General features: G+C 57.6%; 1 protein-coding gene across 1 annotated transcript in view; it reads left to right on the top strand.

Annotated features, from left to right (window-relative positions):
• Window position 1: 1 nt before the first annotated feature.
• Window positions 2-13,086, top strand: part of LOC149428212 (beta-2-syntrophin-like) — a 40,988-nt gene continuing 27,903 nt past the window's right edge. The window contains exon 1 of the mRNA XM_089667594.1: window positions 2-555. Coding sequence (XP_089523720.1) covers window positions 48-555 — 508 coding nt within the window. The 5' untranslated portion in view covers window positions 2-47. The remainder of the gene's footprint in view (window positions 556-13,086) is intronic.

The following is a 13,086-nucleotide window of genomic DNA, read 5'->3' as shown; positions in this document are numbered from 1 at the left end:
CGGAGCTCCTGGCAGGAAGTGTCCCCTGTCCGGCTCTCAGTGACACCATGGCGGTGTGGACTCGAGCCTCCCGCTCGGGGCTCCTGGAGCTCCTCCTGCAGGATCACTGGGTGCGGGTCCAGGCCGAGCTGTCCGGGGAGAGTCTCAGCCTGACCTCGGAGGAGGAGCCGGCGCCGCTAAACGGGCTCAGCAATGGCCCCGAGCCTGACACCCCCCGCAGGGGACCCCCCGGCCGCTCCGGGACATCCGACTGCGGCTCCGAGTCGGGACTGGGCAGCCCGGGATCCCGCTTCCCCGCCGACAGCCCGGAACCGGTGAGGAGGGTCCGGGTGGTGAAGGAGTCGGGCGGGCTGGGAATCAGCATAAAGGGCGGCCAGGAGAACAGGATGCCGGTCCTCATCTCCAAGATCTTCCCGGGACTGGCCGCCGACCACAGCCGGGCTCTGCGGGTGGGAGACGCCATCCTGTCCGTCAACGGGACCGACCTGCGGAGCGCCACCCATGACCAGGCGGTGCAGGCGCTGAAGAAGGCGGGGAAGGAGGTGACCCTGGAAGGTGAGGAGCCGAGACACCTACCGCGACCCCTCCCACTACTCCACCCACATACCTACCGCGACCCCTCCCAACTGCTCCCCTACCCCTCCCACTACTCCACCTACCTACCGCGACCCCTCCCACTACTCCTCTACCCCTCCCACTACTCCACCCACATACCTACCGCGACCCCTCCCACTACTCCACCTACCTACCGCGACCCCTCCCAACTACTCCCCTACCCCTCCCACTACTCCACCTACCTACCGCGACCCCTCCCACTACTCCACCTACCTACCGCGACCCCTCCCAACTACTCCCCTACCCCTCCCACTACTCCACCTACCTACCGCGGACCCCTCCCAACTGCCTCCACTACTCCACCTACCGCGACCCCTCCCAACTGCTCCCCTACCCCTCCCACTACTCCACCTACCGCGACCCCTCCCACTACTCCACCCACATACCTACCGCGACCCCTCCCACTACTCCACCTACCGCGACCCCTCCCACTACTCCACCCACATACCTACCGCGACCCCTCCCAACTGCTCCCCTACCCCTCCCACTACTCCACCTACCGCGACCCCTCCCACTACTCCACCCACATACCTACCGCGACCCCTCCCACTACTCCACCTACCGCGACCCCTCCCACTACTCCACCCACATACCTACCGCGACCCCTCCCAACTGCTCCCCTACCCCTCCCACTACTCCACCCACATACCTACCGCGACCCCTCCCAACTGCTTCCACTACTCCACCTACCGCGACCCCTCCCAACTGCTCCCCTACCCCTCCCACTACTCCACCTACCGCGACCCCTCCCACTACTCCACCCACATACCTACCGCGACCCCTCCCACTACTCCACCTACCGCGACCCCTCCCACTACTCCACCCACATACCTACCGCGACCCCTCCCAACTGCCTCCACTACTCCACCTACCGCGACCCCTCCCACTACTCCACCTACCACGACCCCTCCCACTACTCCACCCACATACCTACCGCGACCCCTCCCAACTGCTCCCCTACCCCTCCCACTACTCCACCTACCGCGACCCCTCCCACTACTCCACCCACATACCTACCGCGACCCCTCCCACTACTCCACCTACCGCGACCCCTCCCACTACTCCACCCACATACCTACCGCGACCCCTCCCAACTGCTTCCACTACTCCACCTACCGCGACCCCTCCCACTACTCCACCCACATACCTACCGCGACCCCTCCCACTACTCCACCCACATACCTACCGCGACCCCTCCCACTACTCCACCCATATACCTACCGCGACCCCTCCCAACTGCTTCCACTACTCCACCTACCGCGACCCCTCCCACTACTCCACCCACATACCTACCGCGACCCCTCCCAACTGCTCCCCTACCCCTCCCACTACTCCACCAACATACCTACCGCGACCCCTCCCAACTACTCCCCTACCCCTCCCACTACTCCACCAACATACCTACCGCGACCCCTCCCAACTGCTTCCACTACTCCACCTACCGCGACCCCTCCCAACTACTCCACTTACCCCTCCCACTACTCCACCTACCGCGACCCCTCCCACTACTCCACCCACATACCTACCGCGACCCCACCCAACTACTCCCCTACCCCTCCCACTACTCCACCTACCTATCGCGACCCCTCCCATCTACTCCCCTACCCCTCCCACTACTCCCCTACCCCTCCCACTACTCCACCCACATACCTACCGCGACCCCTCCCAACTACTTCCTTACCCCTCCCACTACTCCCTACCCCTCCCACTACTCCACCCACATACCTACCGCGACCCCTCCCAACTGCTCCCACTACTCCACCTACCGCGACCCCTCCCAACTACTCCACTTACCCCTCCCACTACTCCACCTACCGCGACCCCTCCCACTACTCCACCTACCGCGACCCCTCCCACTACTCCACCTACCGCGACCCCTCCCACTACTCCACCTACCGCGACCCCTCCCACTACTCCACCTACCGCGACCCCTCCCACTACTCCACCCACATACCTACCGCGACCCCTCCCAACTACTCCCCTACCCCTCCACTACTCCACCTACCTATCGCGACCCCTCCCAACTACTCCCCTACCCCTCCCACTACACCTACCGCGACCCCTCCCAACTACTCCACTTACCCCTCCCACTACTCCACCTACCGCGACCCCTCCCACTACTCCACCCACATACCTACCGCGACCCCTCCCAACTACTCCCCTACCCCTCCCACTACTCCACCTACCTATCGCGACCCCTCCCAACTACTCCCCTACCCCTCCCACTACTCCACCTACCGCGACCCCTCCCACTACTCCACCCACATACCTACCGCGACCCCTCCCAACTGCTCCCCTACCCCTCCCACTACTCCACCTACCGCGACCCCTCCCACTACTCCACCCACATACCTACCGCGACCCCTCCCACTACTCCACCTACCGCGACCCCTCCCACTACTCCACCCACATACCTACCGCGACCCCTCCCAACTGCTCCCCTACCCCTCCCACTACTCCACCCACATACCTACCGCGACCCCTCCCAACTGCTTCCACTACTCCACCTACCGCGACCCCTCCCACTACTCCACCCACATACCTACCGCGACCCCTCCCACTACTCCACCCACATACCTACCGCGACCCCTCCCACTACTCCACCCATATACCTACCGCGACCCCTCCCAACTGCTTCCACTACTCCACCTACCGCGACCCCTCCCACTACTCCACCCACATACCTACCGCGACCCCTCCCAACTGCTCCCCTACCCCTCCCACTACTCCACCAACATACCTACCGCGACCCCTCCCAACTACTCCCCTACCCCTCCCACTACTCCACCAACATACCTACCGCGACCCCTCCCAACTGCTTCCACTACTCCACCTACCGCGACCCCTCCCAACTACTCCACTTACCCCTCCCACTACTCCACCTACCGCGACCCCTCCCACTACTCCACCCACATACCTACCGCGACCCCACCCAACTACTCCCCTACCCCTCCCACTACTCCACCTACCTATCGCGACCCCTCCCAACTACTCCCCTACCCCTCCCACTACTCCCCTACCCCTCCCACTACTCCACCCACATACCTACCGCGACCCCTCCCAACTACTTCCTTACCCCTCCCACTACTCCCCTACCCCTCCCACTACTCCACCCACATACCTACCGCGACCCCTCCCAACTGCTCCCACTACTCCACCTACCGCGACCCCTCCCAACTACTCCACTTACCCCTCCCACTACTCCACCTACCGCGACCCCTCCCACTACTCCACCTACCGCGACCCCTCCCACTACTCCACCTACCGCGACCCCTCCCACTACTCCACCTACCGCGACCCCTCCCACTACTCCACCTACCGCGACCCCTCCCACTACTCCACCCACATACCTACCGCGACCCCTCCCAACTGCTCCCCTACCCCTCCCACTACTCCACCAACATACCTACCGCGACCCCTCCCAACTACTCCCCTACCCCTCCCACTACTCCACCAACATACCTACCGCGACCCCTCCCAACTGCTTCCACTACTCCACCTACCGCGACCCCTCCCAACTACTCCACTTACCCCTCCCACTACTCCACCTACCGCGACCCCTCCCACTACTCCACCCACATACCTACCGCGACCCCACCCAACTACTCCCCTACCCCTCCCACTACTCCACCTACCTATCGCGACCCCTCCCATCTACTCCCCTACCCCTCCCACTACTCCCCTACCCCTCCCACTACTCCACCCACATACCTACCGCGACCCCTCCCAACTACTTCCTTACCCCTCCCACTACTCCCCTACCCCTCCCACTACTCCACCCACATACCTACCGCGACCCCTCCCAACTGCTCCCACTACTCCACCTACCGCGACCCCTCCCAACTACTCCACTTACCCCTCCCACTACTCCACCTACCGCGACCCCTCCCACTACTCCACCTACCGCGACCCCTCCCACTACTCCACCTACCGCGACCCCTCCCACTACTCCACCTACCGCGACCCCTCCCACTACTCCACCTACCGCGACCCCTCCCACTACTCCACCCACATACCTACCGCGACCCCTCCCAACTACTCCCCTACCCCTCCACTACTCCACCTACCTATCGCGACCCCTCCCAACTACTCCCCTACCCCTCCCACTACACCTACCGCGACCCCTCCCAACTACTCCACTTACCCCTCCCACTACTCCACCTACCGCGACCCCTCCCACTACTCCACCCACATACCTACCGCGACCCCTCCCAACTACTCCCCTACCCCTCCCACTACTCCACCTACCTATCGCGACCCCTCCCAACTACTCCCCTACCCCTCCCACTACTCCACCTACCGCGACCCCTCCCACTACTCCACCCACATACCTACCGCGACCCCTCCCAACTGCTCCCCTACCCCTCCCACTACTCCACCTACCGCGACCCCTCCCACTACTCCACCCACATACCTACCGCGACCCCTCCCACTACTCCACCTACCGCGACCCCTCCCACTACTCCACCCACATACCTACCGCGACCCCTCCCAACTGCTCCCCTACCCCTCCCACTACTCCACCCACATACCTACCGCGACCCCTCCCAACTGCTTCCACTACTCCACCTACCGCGACCCCTCCCACTACTCCACCCACATACCTACCGCGACCCCTCCCACTACTCCACCCACATACCTACCGCGACCCCTCCCACTACTCCACCCATATACCTACCGCGACCCCTCCCAACTGCTTCCACTACTCCACCTACCGCGACCCCTCCCACTACTCCACCCACATACCTACCGCGACCCCTCCCAACTGCTCCCCTACCCCTCCCACTACTCCACCAACATACCTACCGCGACCCCTCCCAACTACTCCCCTACCCCTCCCACTACTCCACCAACATACCTACCGCGACCCCTCCCAACTGCTTCCACTACTCCACCTACCGCGACCCCTCCCAACTACTCCACTTACCCCTCCCACTACTCCACCTACCGCGACCCCTCCCACTACTCCACCTACCGCGACCCCTCCCACTACTCCACCTACCGCGACCCCTCCCACTACTCCACCTACCGCGACCCCTCCCACTACTCCACCTACCGCGACCCCTCCCACTACTCCACCCACATACCTACCGCGACCCCTCCCAACTACTCCCCTACCCCTCCACTACTCCACCTACCTATCGCGACCCCTCCCAACTACTCCCCTACCCCTCCCACTACTCCACCTACCTATCGCGACCCCTCCCAACTACTCCCCTACCCCTCCCACTACACCTACCGCGACCCCTCCCAACTACTCCACTTACCCCTCCCACTACTCCACCTACCGCGACCCCTCCCACTACTCCACCCACATACCTACCGCGACCCCTCCCAACTACTCCCCTACCCCTCCCACTACTCCACCTACGTATCGCGACCCCTCCCAACTACTCCCCTACCCCTCCCACTACTCCACCTACCGCGACCCCTCCCAACTACTCCCCTACCCCTCCCACTACTCCACCCACCTACCTACCGCAACCCCTCCCAACTAGTTCCCTACCCCTCCCACATACCCTCCCACTGCTCCACACACCTCCCTACCACGACCCCTCCCACATACCCACCCACCTCCCACTGCTCCACTAACCTCCCTACCGCGACCCTTCCAACTACCTCCCTACCCCTCCCACTGCTCCACCCACCTACCCCTCCACCCACATACCTACCTACCACTACTTCACCCACCTACCGCGACCGCGCCCACATACCCACCTACTTCCCTCCCACTACTCCACCCACCTGCCTCTACCCCCACCTACCTACCACTACCCCTCCCACATACCCACCTACTTCCAACCGCTCCCATCCACCTATCCCTCCCACTGCTCCACCCACCTACCCCCACCCACCTACCGCGACCCCTCCCACATACCCACCTACTTCTCTCCCATCCACCTACCTACCCCTCCCACTACACCTACCTACCTCTACCCCCACCTACCTACTGCTACCCCTCCCACATACTCACCTACTTCCCTCCCCCTCCCATCCACCTACCGCTACCCCTCCCACATACCCACCTACTTCTCTCCCATCCACCTACCTACCCCTCCCACTACTCCACCTACCTACCTCTACCCCCACCTACCTACTTCTACCCCTCCCACATACCCACCTACTTCCCTCCCATCCACCTACCTACCCCTCCCACTACTCCGCCCACCTACCGCTACCCCTCCCACATACCCACCTACTTCCCTCCCATCCACCTACCCCTCCCACTACTCCACCTACCTACTGCTACCCCTCCTACATACCCACCTACTTCCCTCTCGCTCCCATCCACCTACCCCTCCCACTACTCCACCCACCTACCTCTACTACACCCACCTACCGTGACCCCTCCCACATACCCACCTACTTCTCTCCCATCCACCTACCTACCCCTCCCACTACTCCACCCACCTACCTACCTCTACTCCTCCCACATACCCACCTACTTCCCTCCCATCCACCTACCTCCCTCCCCCCACCTACCCCCCATGCTTCTCCACCCACCTACCCCCCATCCAACTCCCTACCCCCCCACCCACCTACATACGGCTACTCCACCTACCTACCCCCCATCCTACCGCTACCCCTGTCACATACCTACCGATACTCCACCTACCCCCCATGCACCTACCGCTACCCCGCCCACATACCTACCTACTTCCCTCACCCCCCATCCACCCTACCTACCCAAGTCAATATTGAACCCTACGGACTAAGACTGGGGGGGCCATTAAAGGTCATGTGTGTGGAAAGGGCGGGGCCAACTCAATATTGAACCCTACGGACTAAGACTGGGGGGCCATTAAAGGTCATGTGTGTGGAAAGGGCGGGGCCAACTCAGTATTGAACCCTACGGACTAAGACTGGGGGGCCATTAAAGGTCATGTGCGTGGAAAGGGCGGGGCCAACTCAATATTGAACCCTACGGACTAAGACTGGGGGGCCATTAAAGGTCATGTGTGTGGAAAGGGCGGGGCCAACTCAATATTGAACCCTACGGACTAAGACTGGGGGGCCATTAAAGGTCATGTGTGTGGAAAGGGCGGGGCCAACTCAGTATTGAACCCTACGGACTAAGACTGGGGGGCCATTAAAGGTCATGTGTGTGGAAAGGGCGGGGCCGACTCAATATTGAACACTACGGACTAAGACTGGGGGGCCATTAAAGGTCATGTGTGTGGGAAGGGCGGGGCCAACTCAATATTGAACACTACGGAGTAAGACTGGGGGGCCATTAAAGGTCATGTGTGTGGAAAGGGCGGGGCCGACTCAATATTGAACACTACGGACTAAGACTGGGGGGCCATTAAAGGTCATGTGTGTGGGAAGGGCGGGGCCGACTCAATATTGAACACTACGGAGTAAGACTGGGGGGCCATTAAAGGTCATGTGTGTGGAAAGGGCGGGGCCAACTCAATATTGAACCCTAAGGACTAAGACTGGGGGGCCATTAAAGGTCATGTGTGTGGAAAGGGCGGGGCCAATTCAATATTGAACACTACGGACTAAGACTGGGGGGCCATTAAAGGTCATGCGTGGGGGGAAAGGGTGGGGCCGACTCAATATTGAACCCTACGGACTAAGACTGGGGGGCCATTACAGGTCGTGTGGGGGGAAAGGGCGGGGCCGACTCAATATTGAACACTACGGACTAAGACTGGGGGGCCATTAAAGGTCATGTGTGTGGGAAGGGCGGGGCCGACTCAATATTGAACACTACGGAGTAAGACTGGGGGGCCATTAAAGGTCATGTGTGTGGAAAGGGCGGGGCCGACTCAATATTGAACACTACGGACTAAGACTGGGGGGCCATTAAAGGTCATGTGTGTGGGAAGGGCGGGGCCGACTCAATATTGAACACTACGGAGTAAGACTGGGGGGCCATTAAAGGTCATGTGTGTGGAAAGGGCGGGGCCGACTCAATATTGAACCCTAAGGACTAAGACTGGGGGGCCATTAAAGGTCATGTGTGTGGAAAGGGCGGGGCCAATTCAATATTGAACACTACGGACTAAGACTGGGGGGCCATTAAAGGTCATGCGTGGGGGGAAAGGGTGGGGCCGACTCAATATTGAACCCTACGGACTAAGACTGGGGGGCCATTAAAGGTCATGTGGGAGGAAAGGGCGGGGCCAACTCAATATTGAACACTACGGACTAAGACTGGGGGGCCATTAAAGGTCATGGAAAGGCAGGCAGCCCAATACTTTGCGCAATATATTATACCTACCTCATTCCTATCTACTGCTACCCCAACCACCTACCTACACCACCTCCACTCCCATCTAATTATCTCTACCACCCCCAACATACCTACCCCTTTCCTATCTCTACCTCACCTATCCACCTATCTACACCTCCCCCTACCTACCTTTCCCCTCCTTCCTGAGCGCCACCCATGATCTGGCAGTGCAGGTGCTGAAGGTGGGGAATGAGGCTACCCTGGAAGGTGTGGAGCCTAGATATCTACCTATACCCACCTACCTACCTCTTACCCACCTACCTACTCCCTCCCTACCTACACTACCCCCACTTACCTATCTCTATCACCCAAACCAACTACCTCCCTTCCCCTCCTACCTACCTCTATCCCACCTCCAGAGTGCCAATCATGACCAGATGGTGCAGGTGGGGAAGGAGGTGACCCTGGAAGGTGAGGAGCCGAGACACCTACCCCCTTCCTACCTACCTACCACCACACCACCTACCCATTCCCCCCCCCCCTTTCCCCACCTGAGGAAGGTGAAAAGTTCAGTAAATTGTGGACTCGGGTTTGCTTGGTTGTGTTTATTATCTTTCATTTTTTAGCCAATTGGATTGTTTCATATATGGTGTCACAAGTCCTGACTTCACTCATCTGCTGTTTGTTTTGTGTCGTGAAGTATAGAAGCCGGAGACAGCCAGGCGATTGGCGTTTCCAGGTCAGCACTGGCCGCCTCCTGATTTCAGATAGTTCCCCTGGTGGTGATCACACCAACGATTGATCGATTTTGTTGTCATTTGTGGGGGTTGGTGGTTCTGGGGTTATTACATGTGAGCACATCTGTAATCCCTGACTCGGTGCCAGGCTTTGTGGGAAGGTTTCCCCACTCTGGGCCCAGTAACCGATGAGGGGTCCTATGGGGGACATCCTCCCTTTCCTGAAAGCTGCCCCTATTGTAGTCGTTCAGCGATGCCGCCATTTCTTACGGTGGAACTTCCCCGTCACAACGTGATAAATAATGAGCTCCATTCCCAAGGCGGTGTCTTCTGGTGAACCAGATTCATAGGAAAGCACAGAAAATGGGCTGCAGTGCGTCCCTGAAATCCACACAAGTGAGGAAATCTACATTCCACAAGTCATGAACCTCTATGGAGCACGCTGGAGGCTGAGGAAAGGTCGTCCTGAAATACATGGAAAGGCTTTTCTACAACAGAAGTACATGGATGATATATTGGTACATCGGGAACTCGGCCTTCAGCACAAATCCAGACAATTCCCACATAGAATACAACTGACTGAAAAACCTAAAATAGTTTTCAGTGGATTTCTGTGACCTGCAGAATCAAAAGGTGATTAGAAAATGATTTCCTCGTTGGAATTTCCCAATTCATGAAATAATCGCTTGCCTAGAATTTTTATTGGCACAATATTGCGGGAAAAGTGATTTTCCAGCTATTTTGGAACCAGTATAAATGATATCTTTTGTTTTTCTGCCCTTTGAAAGTCACGAAGGTCCAACTGCATGGATTTCTGTTGTGAGAGAATTCTGGGACTGAGAAGCTGGAGTGCAAAATCGCTTTCCGGTTCAGTAGATGTGACCAAAAAACAGGACCCCGCTATAAAGTTCATTTGTCACATGTTGAAGCAATCCTTGGCTCCCGAGATCCACGCAGCTGAAGTTAGGTTCAGATCTTGACTGTTAAAATACATTTGCTCCTGCCCCCTCCCACGTCCTGAGTTCCCCTATTGGTCAGTGAAGGGGCCCATCACCATACAGGACCAATAAAGGAGCTTGGAACATGCGAGTTTGTGAAACCAAGCTCAGCCTGTAAATATTCAGATTTGCACATAACTTCAGCTGTTTGTTAATGATTGTGGTATTTGGATGTCACTGGAGGAATCCTCTACTCAGCCATTGTATTCATTATACGTCAGTCTTAATTACTCCGATTTTCGGCTGCTTTACTTTAACACTTTCTCAGCCAGGCCTTCCCCTCAGTCCAGGGACCGTTCATTAGATGGATTTGCTGAGATGCTTTGTCAGAATACTAATCGGTTTTAATGTGACATTAATATCTGACACCTCCCTGGGAAAGTCTGTGTGCCTTTATCTGCAGGGTAATCCCGTTGTATCGGGAAAAGCAGAGGAGCGAATACACGGCGTAATTAGAGCAAAAATTGGCCATATTTGGGCAAAATTTTCATCCAATACAACTGCTCTCTGTTTAGCTGTTCTCCAACTCAACTGGTGGCCGCGGAGGGGCGCCTCTGGGGTGGTGGCCGCGGAGGGGCGCCCATGGGGTGGTGGCCGCGGAGGGGCGCCCATGGGGTGGTGGCCGCGGAGGGGCGGTGGTGGCCGCGGAGGGGCGGTGGTGGCCGCGGAGGGGCGGTGGTGGCGGCCGCGGAGGGGCGCCTCCTGGGGTGGTGGCCGCGGAGGGGCGCCTCCTGGGGTGGTGGCCGCGGCGGGGCGCTCCCACCCACTGGTTGCTCAGTTTTTTGCCTGGGCTTGCAGTGATGGGGCCTTCAGATGTCAAAAGAAATCATCTGTACTGAGATAGACTGCCTTTGCCAGCCGCCATCTGAGAATGCTGGTTGTCTGCGGGTTCCATATTTTCTGAATTGCTGACCCGGGACAGAGATGCAGATTAGAAGGTCAGACCTCTCGATCTGCATACAGCGATTGGTCGTATCGGCAGCGTCCTACAACTAATGTATAGAGAGGTTCAACCGTCAGAGGTGCCGAAGTCCATCTTGGAAATGGTCTCCTGTAATCCCAGCACTTGGCGAGGAGAGGAGGAGGGGTCAGCGCACTGTAAAGGCTGCCTTCCATGGCTCGAAATTTGACAAATTCCTACAGAATTGGCCCAAACTGAGGCCATGGCTGCACCTGTTGGCATCACCCGGCTTGACATAAATTGCCTAAAGTAGAACTACACTTTTTTTTTTTTTCATTTTGGATGGAGTAAAGGAGGGTTAGAACACCTGCCATATATTTTATTTTTCCATCTGCGTCCCATTGTGGAGCTTTCCCTTCACTTCCTGTCCCATAGCAAAAACAGGAAGTGAGAAGAAATCCTTCCAAAGGGAGCAAATCATTGGTTGTCACCAGACCTAGTGTTCCCATTAGAAGATGTTCCCTCTAGTGATGACCTAAAATTTATGATTTTCTTTCACTCTTGGTGATAACAATAAACAGAAAAAATTGAGAGGGTGAAATAGACAGCAATAAAAACCTGACGATGTTCTAATCCATCTCCATTCAATCCAAAACTAAAACAAGTTTTGCTCTTTGTTACACTTACATCAACATTTGGAAGGAGCCGGGTGGAAAATTGTTGGACGAACTTGGACATTGTGACCACATCCAATCATTAGTCAGAAATCCTCACAGCATTTGTGAAAGACAAACAAACATTGGTGAAAGAATGGGTCGCTCTCAGGAGCTCAGTGACTCCAAGCGTGGTCCCGTGATAGGTGGCCACCTGGGCAATAAGTCCATCCGTGACATTTCCTGGCTACTAAATATTCCACGCTCAACTGTTAGTGGGATTATAACAAAGTGGAAGCAACTGGGAACAACAGCCACTCAGCCACCAAGTGGTAGGCCACGTCACATGACAGGGCGGGGTCAGCGCATGCTGAAGCGCACAGTGCGCAGAAGTCACCAACTGTCTGCAGAGTCAATAGCTAAAGACCTCCAAACTTGGTGTGGCCTTCAGATGAGCCCAACAACAGTGCGTAGAGAGCTTCATGGAATGGGTTTCCATGGCCGAGCAGCTGCATCCAAGCCTTCCATCACCAAGTGCAATGCAAAACGTTGGATGCCGTGGTGTAAAGCACGCCGCCACTGGACTCTAGAGCAGGGGAGACGTGTTCTCTGATGTGACCAATCGCGCTTCTCTGTCTGGCAATCCGATGGACATGTCTGGGTTTGGTTGTGGCCAGGAGAACAGTACTTGCCTGACTGCATTGTGCCAAGTGTAAAGTTTGGTGGAGGGGGGATTATGGTGGGGGGTTGTTTTTCAGGGGTTGGACTTGGCCCCCTAGTTCCAGTGAAGGGAACTCTTAAAGAGACATTTTGGACAATTTCATGCTCCCAAGTTTGTGGGAGGAGTTTGGGGATGGCCCCTTCCTGTTCCAACATGACTGCCCACTAGTGCACAAAGCAAGGTCCATAAAGACATGGAGGAGCCAGTTTGGGGTGGAGGAACTTGACTGTCCTGCACAGAGTCCTGACCTCAACCCCATAGAACACCTTTGGGATGAAT

This window comes from Staurois parvus, unplaced genomic scaffold (genome assembly GCF_062004578.1).
Source record: "Staurois parvus isolate SC_StPar_1 unplaced genomic scaffold, SC_StPar_1.0 ptg003401l, whole genome shotgun sequence".
In the NCBI taxonomy this organism is placed as follows: Eukaryota; Metazoa; Chordata; class Amphibia; order Anura; family Ranidae; genus Staurois; species Staurois parvus.
This window is presented reverse-complemented; position numbering and strand designations above follow the sequence as displayed.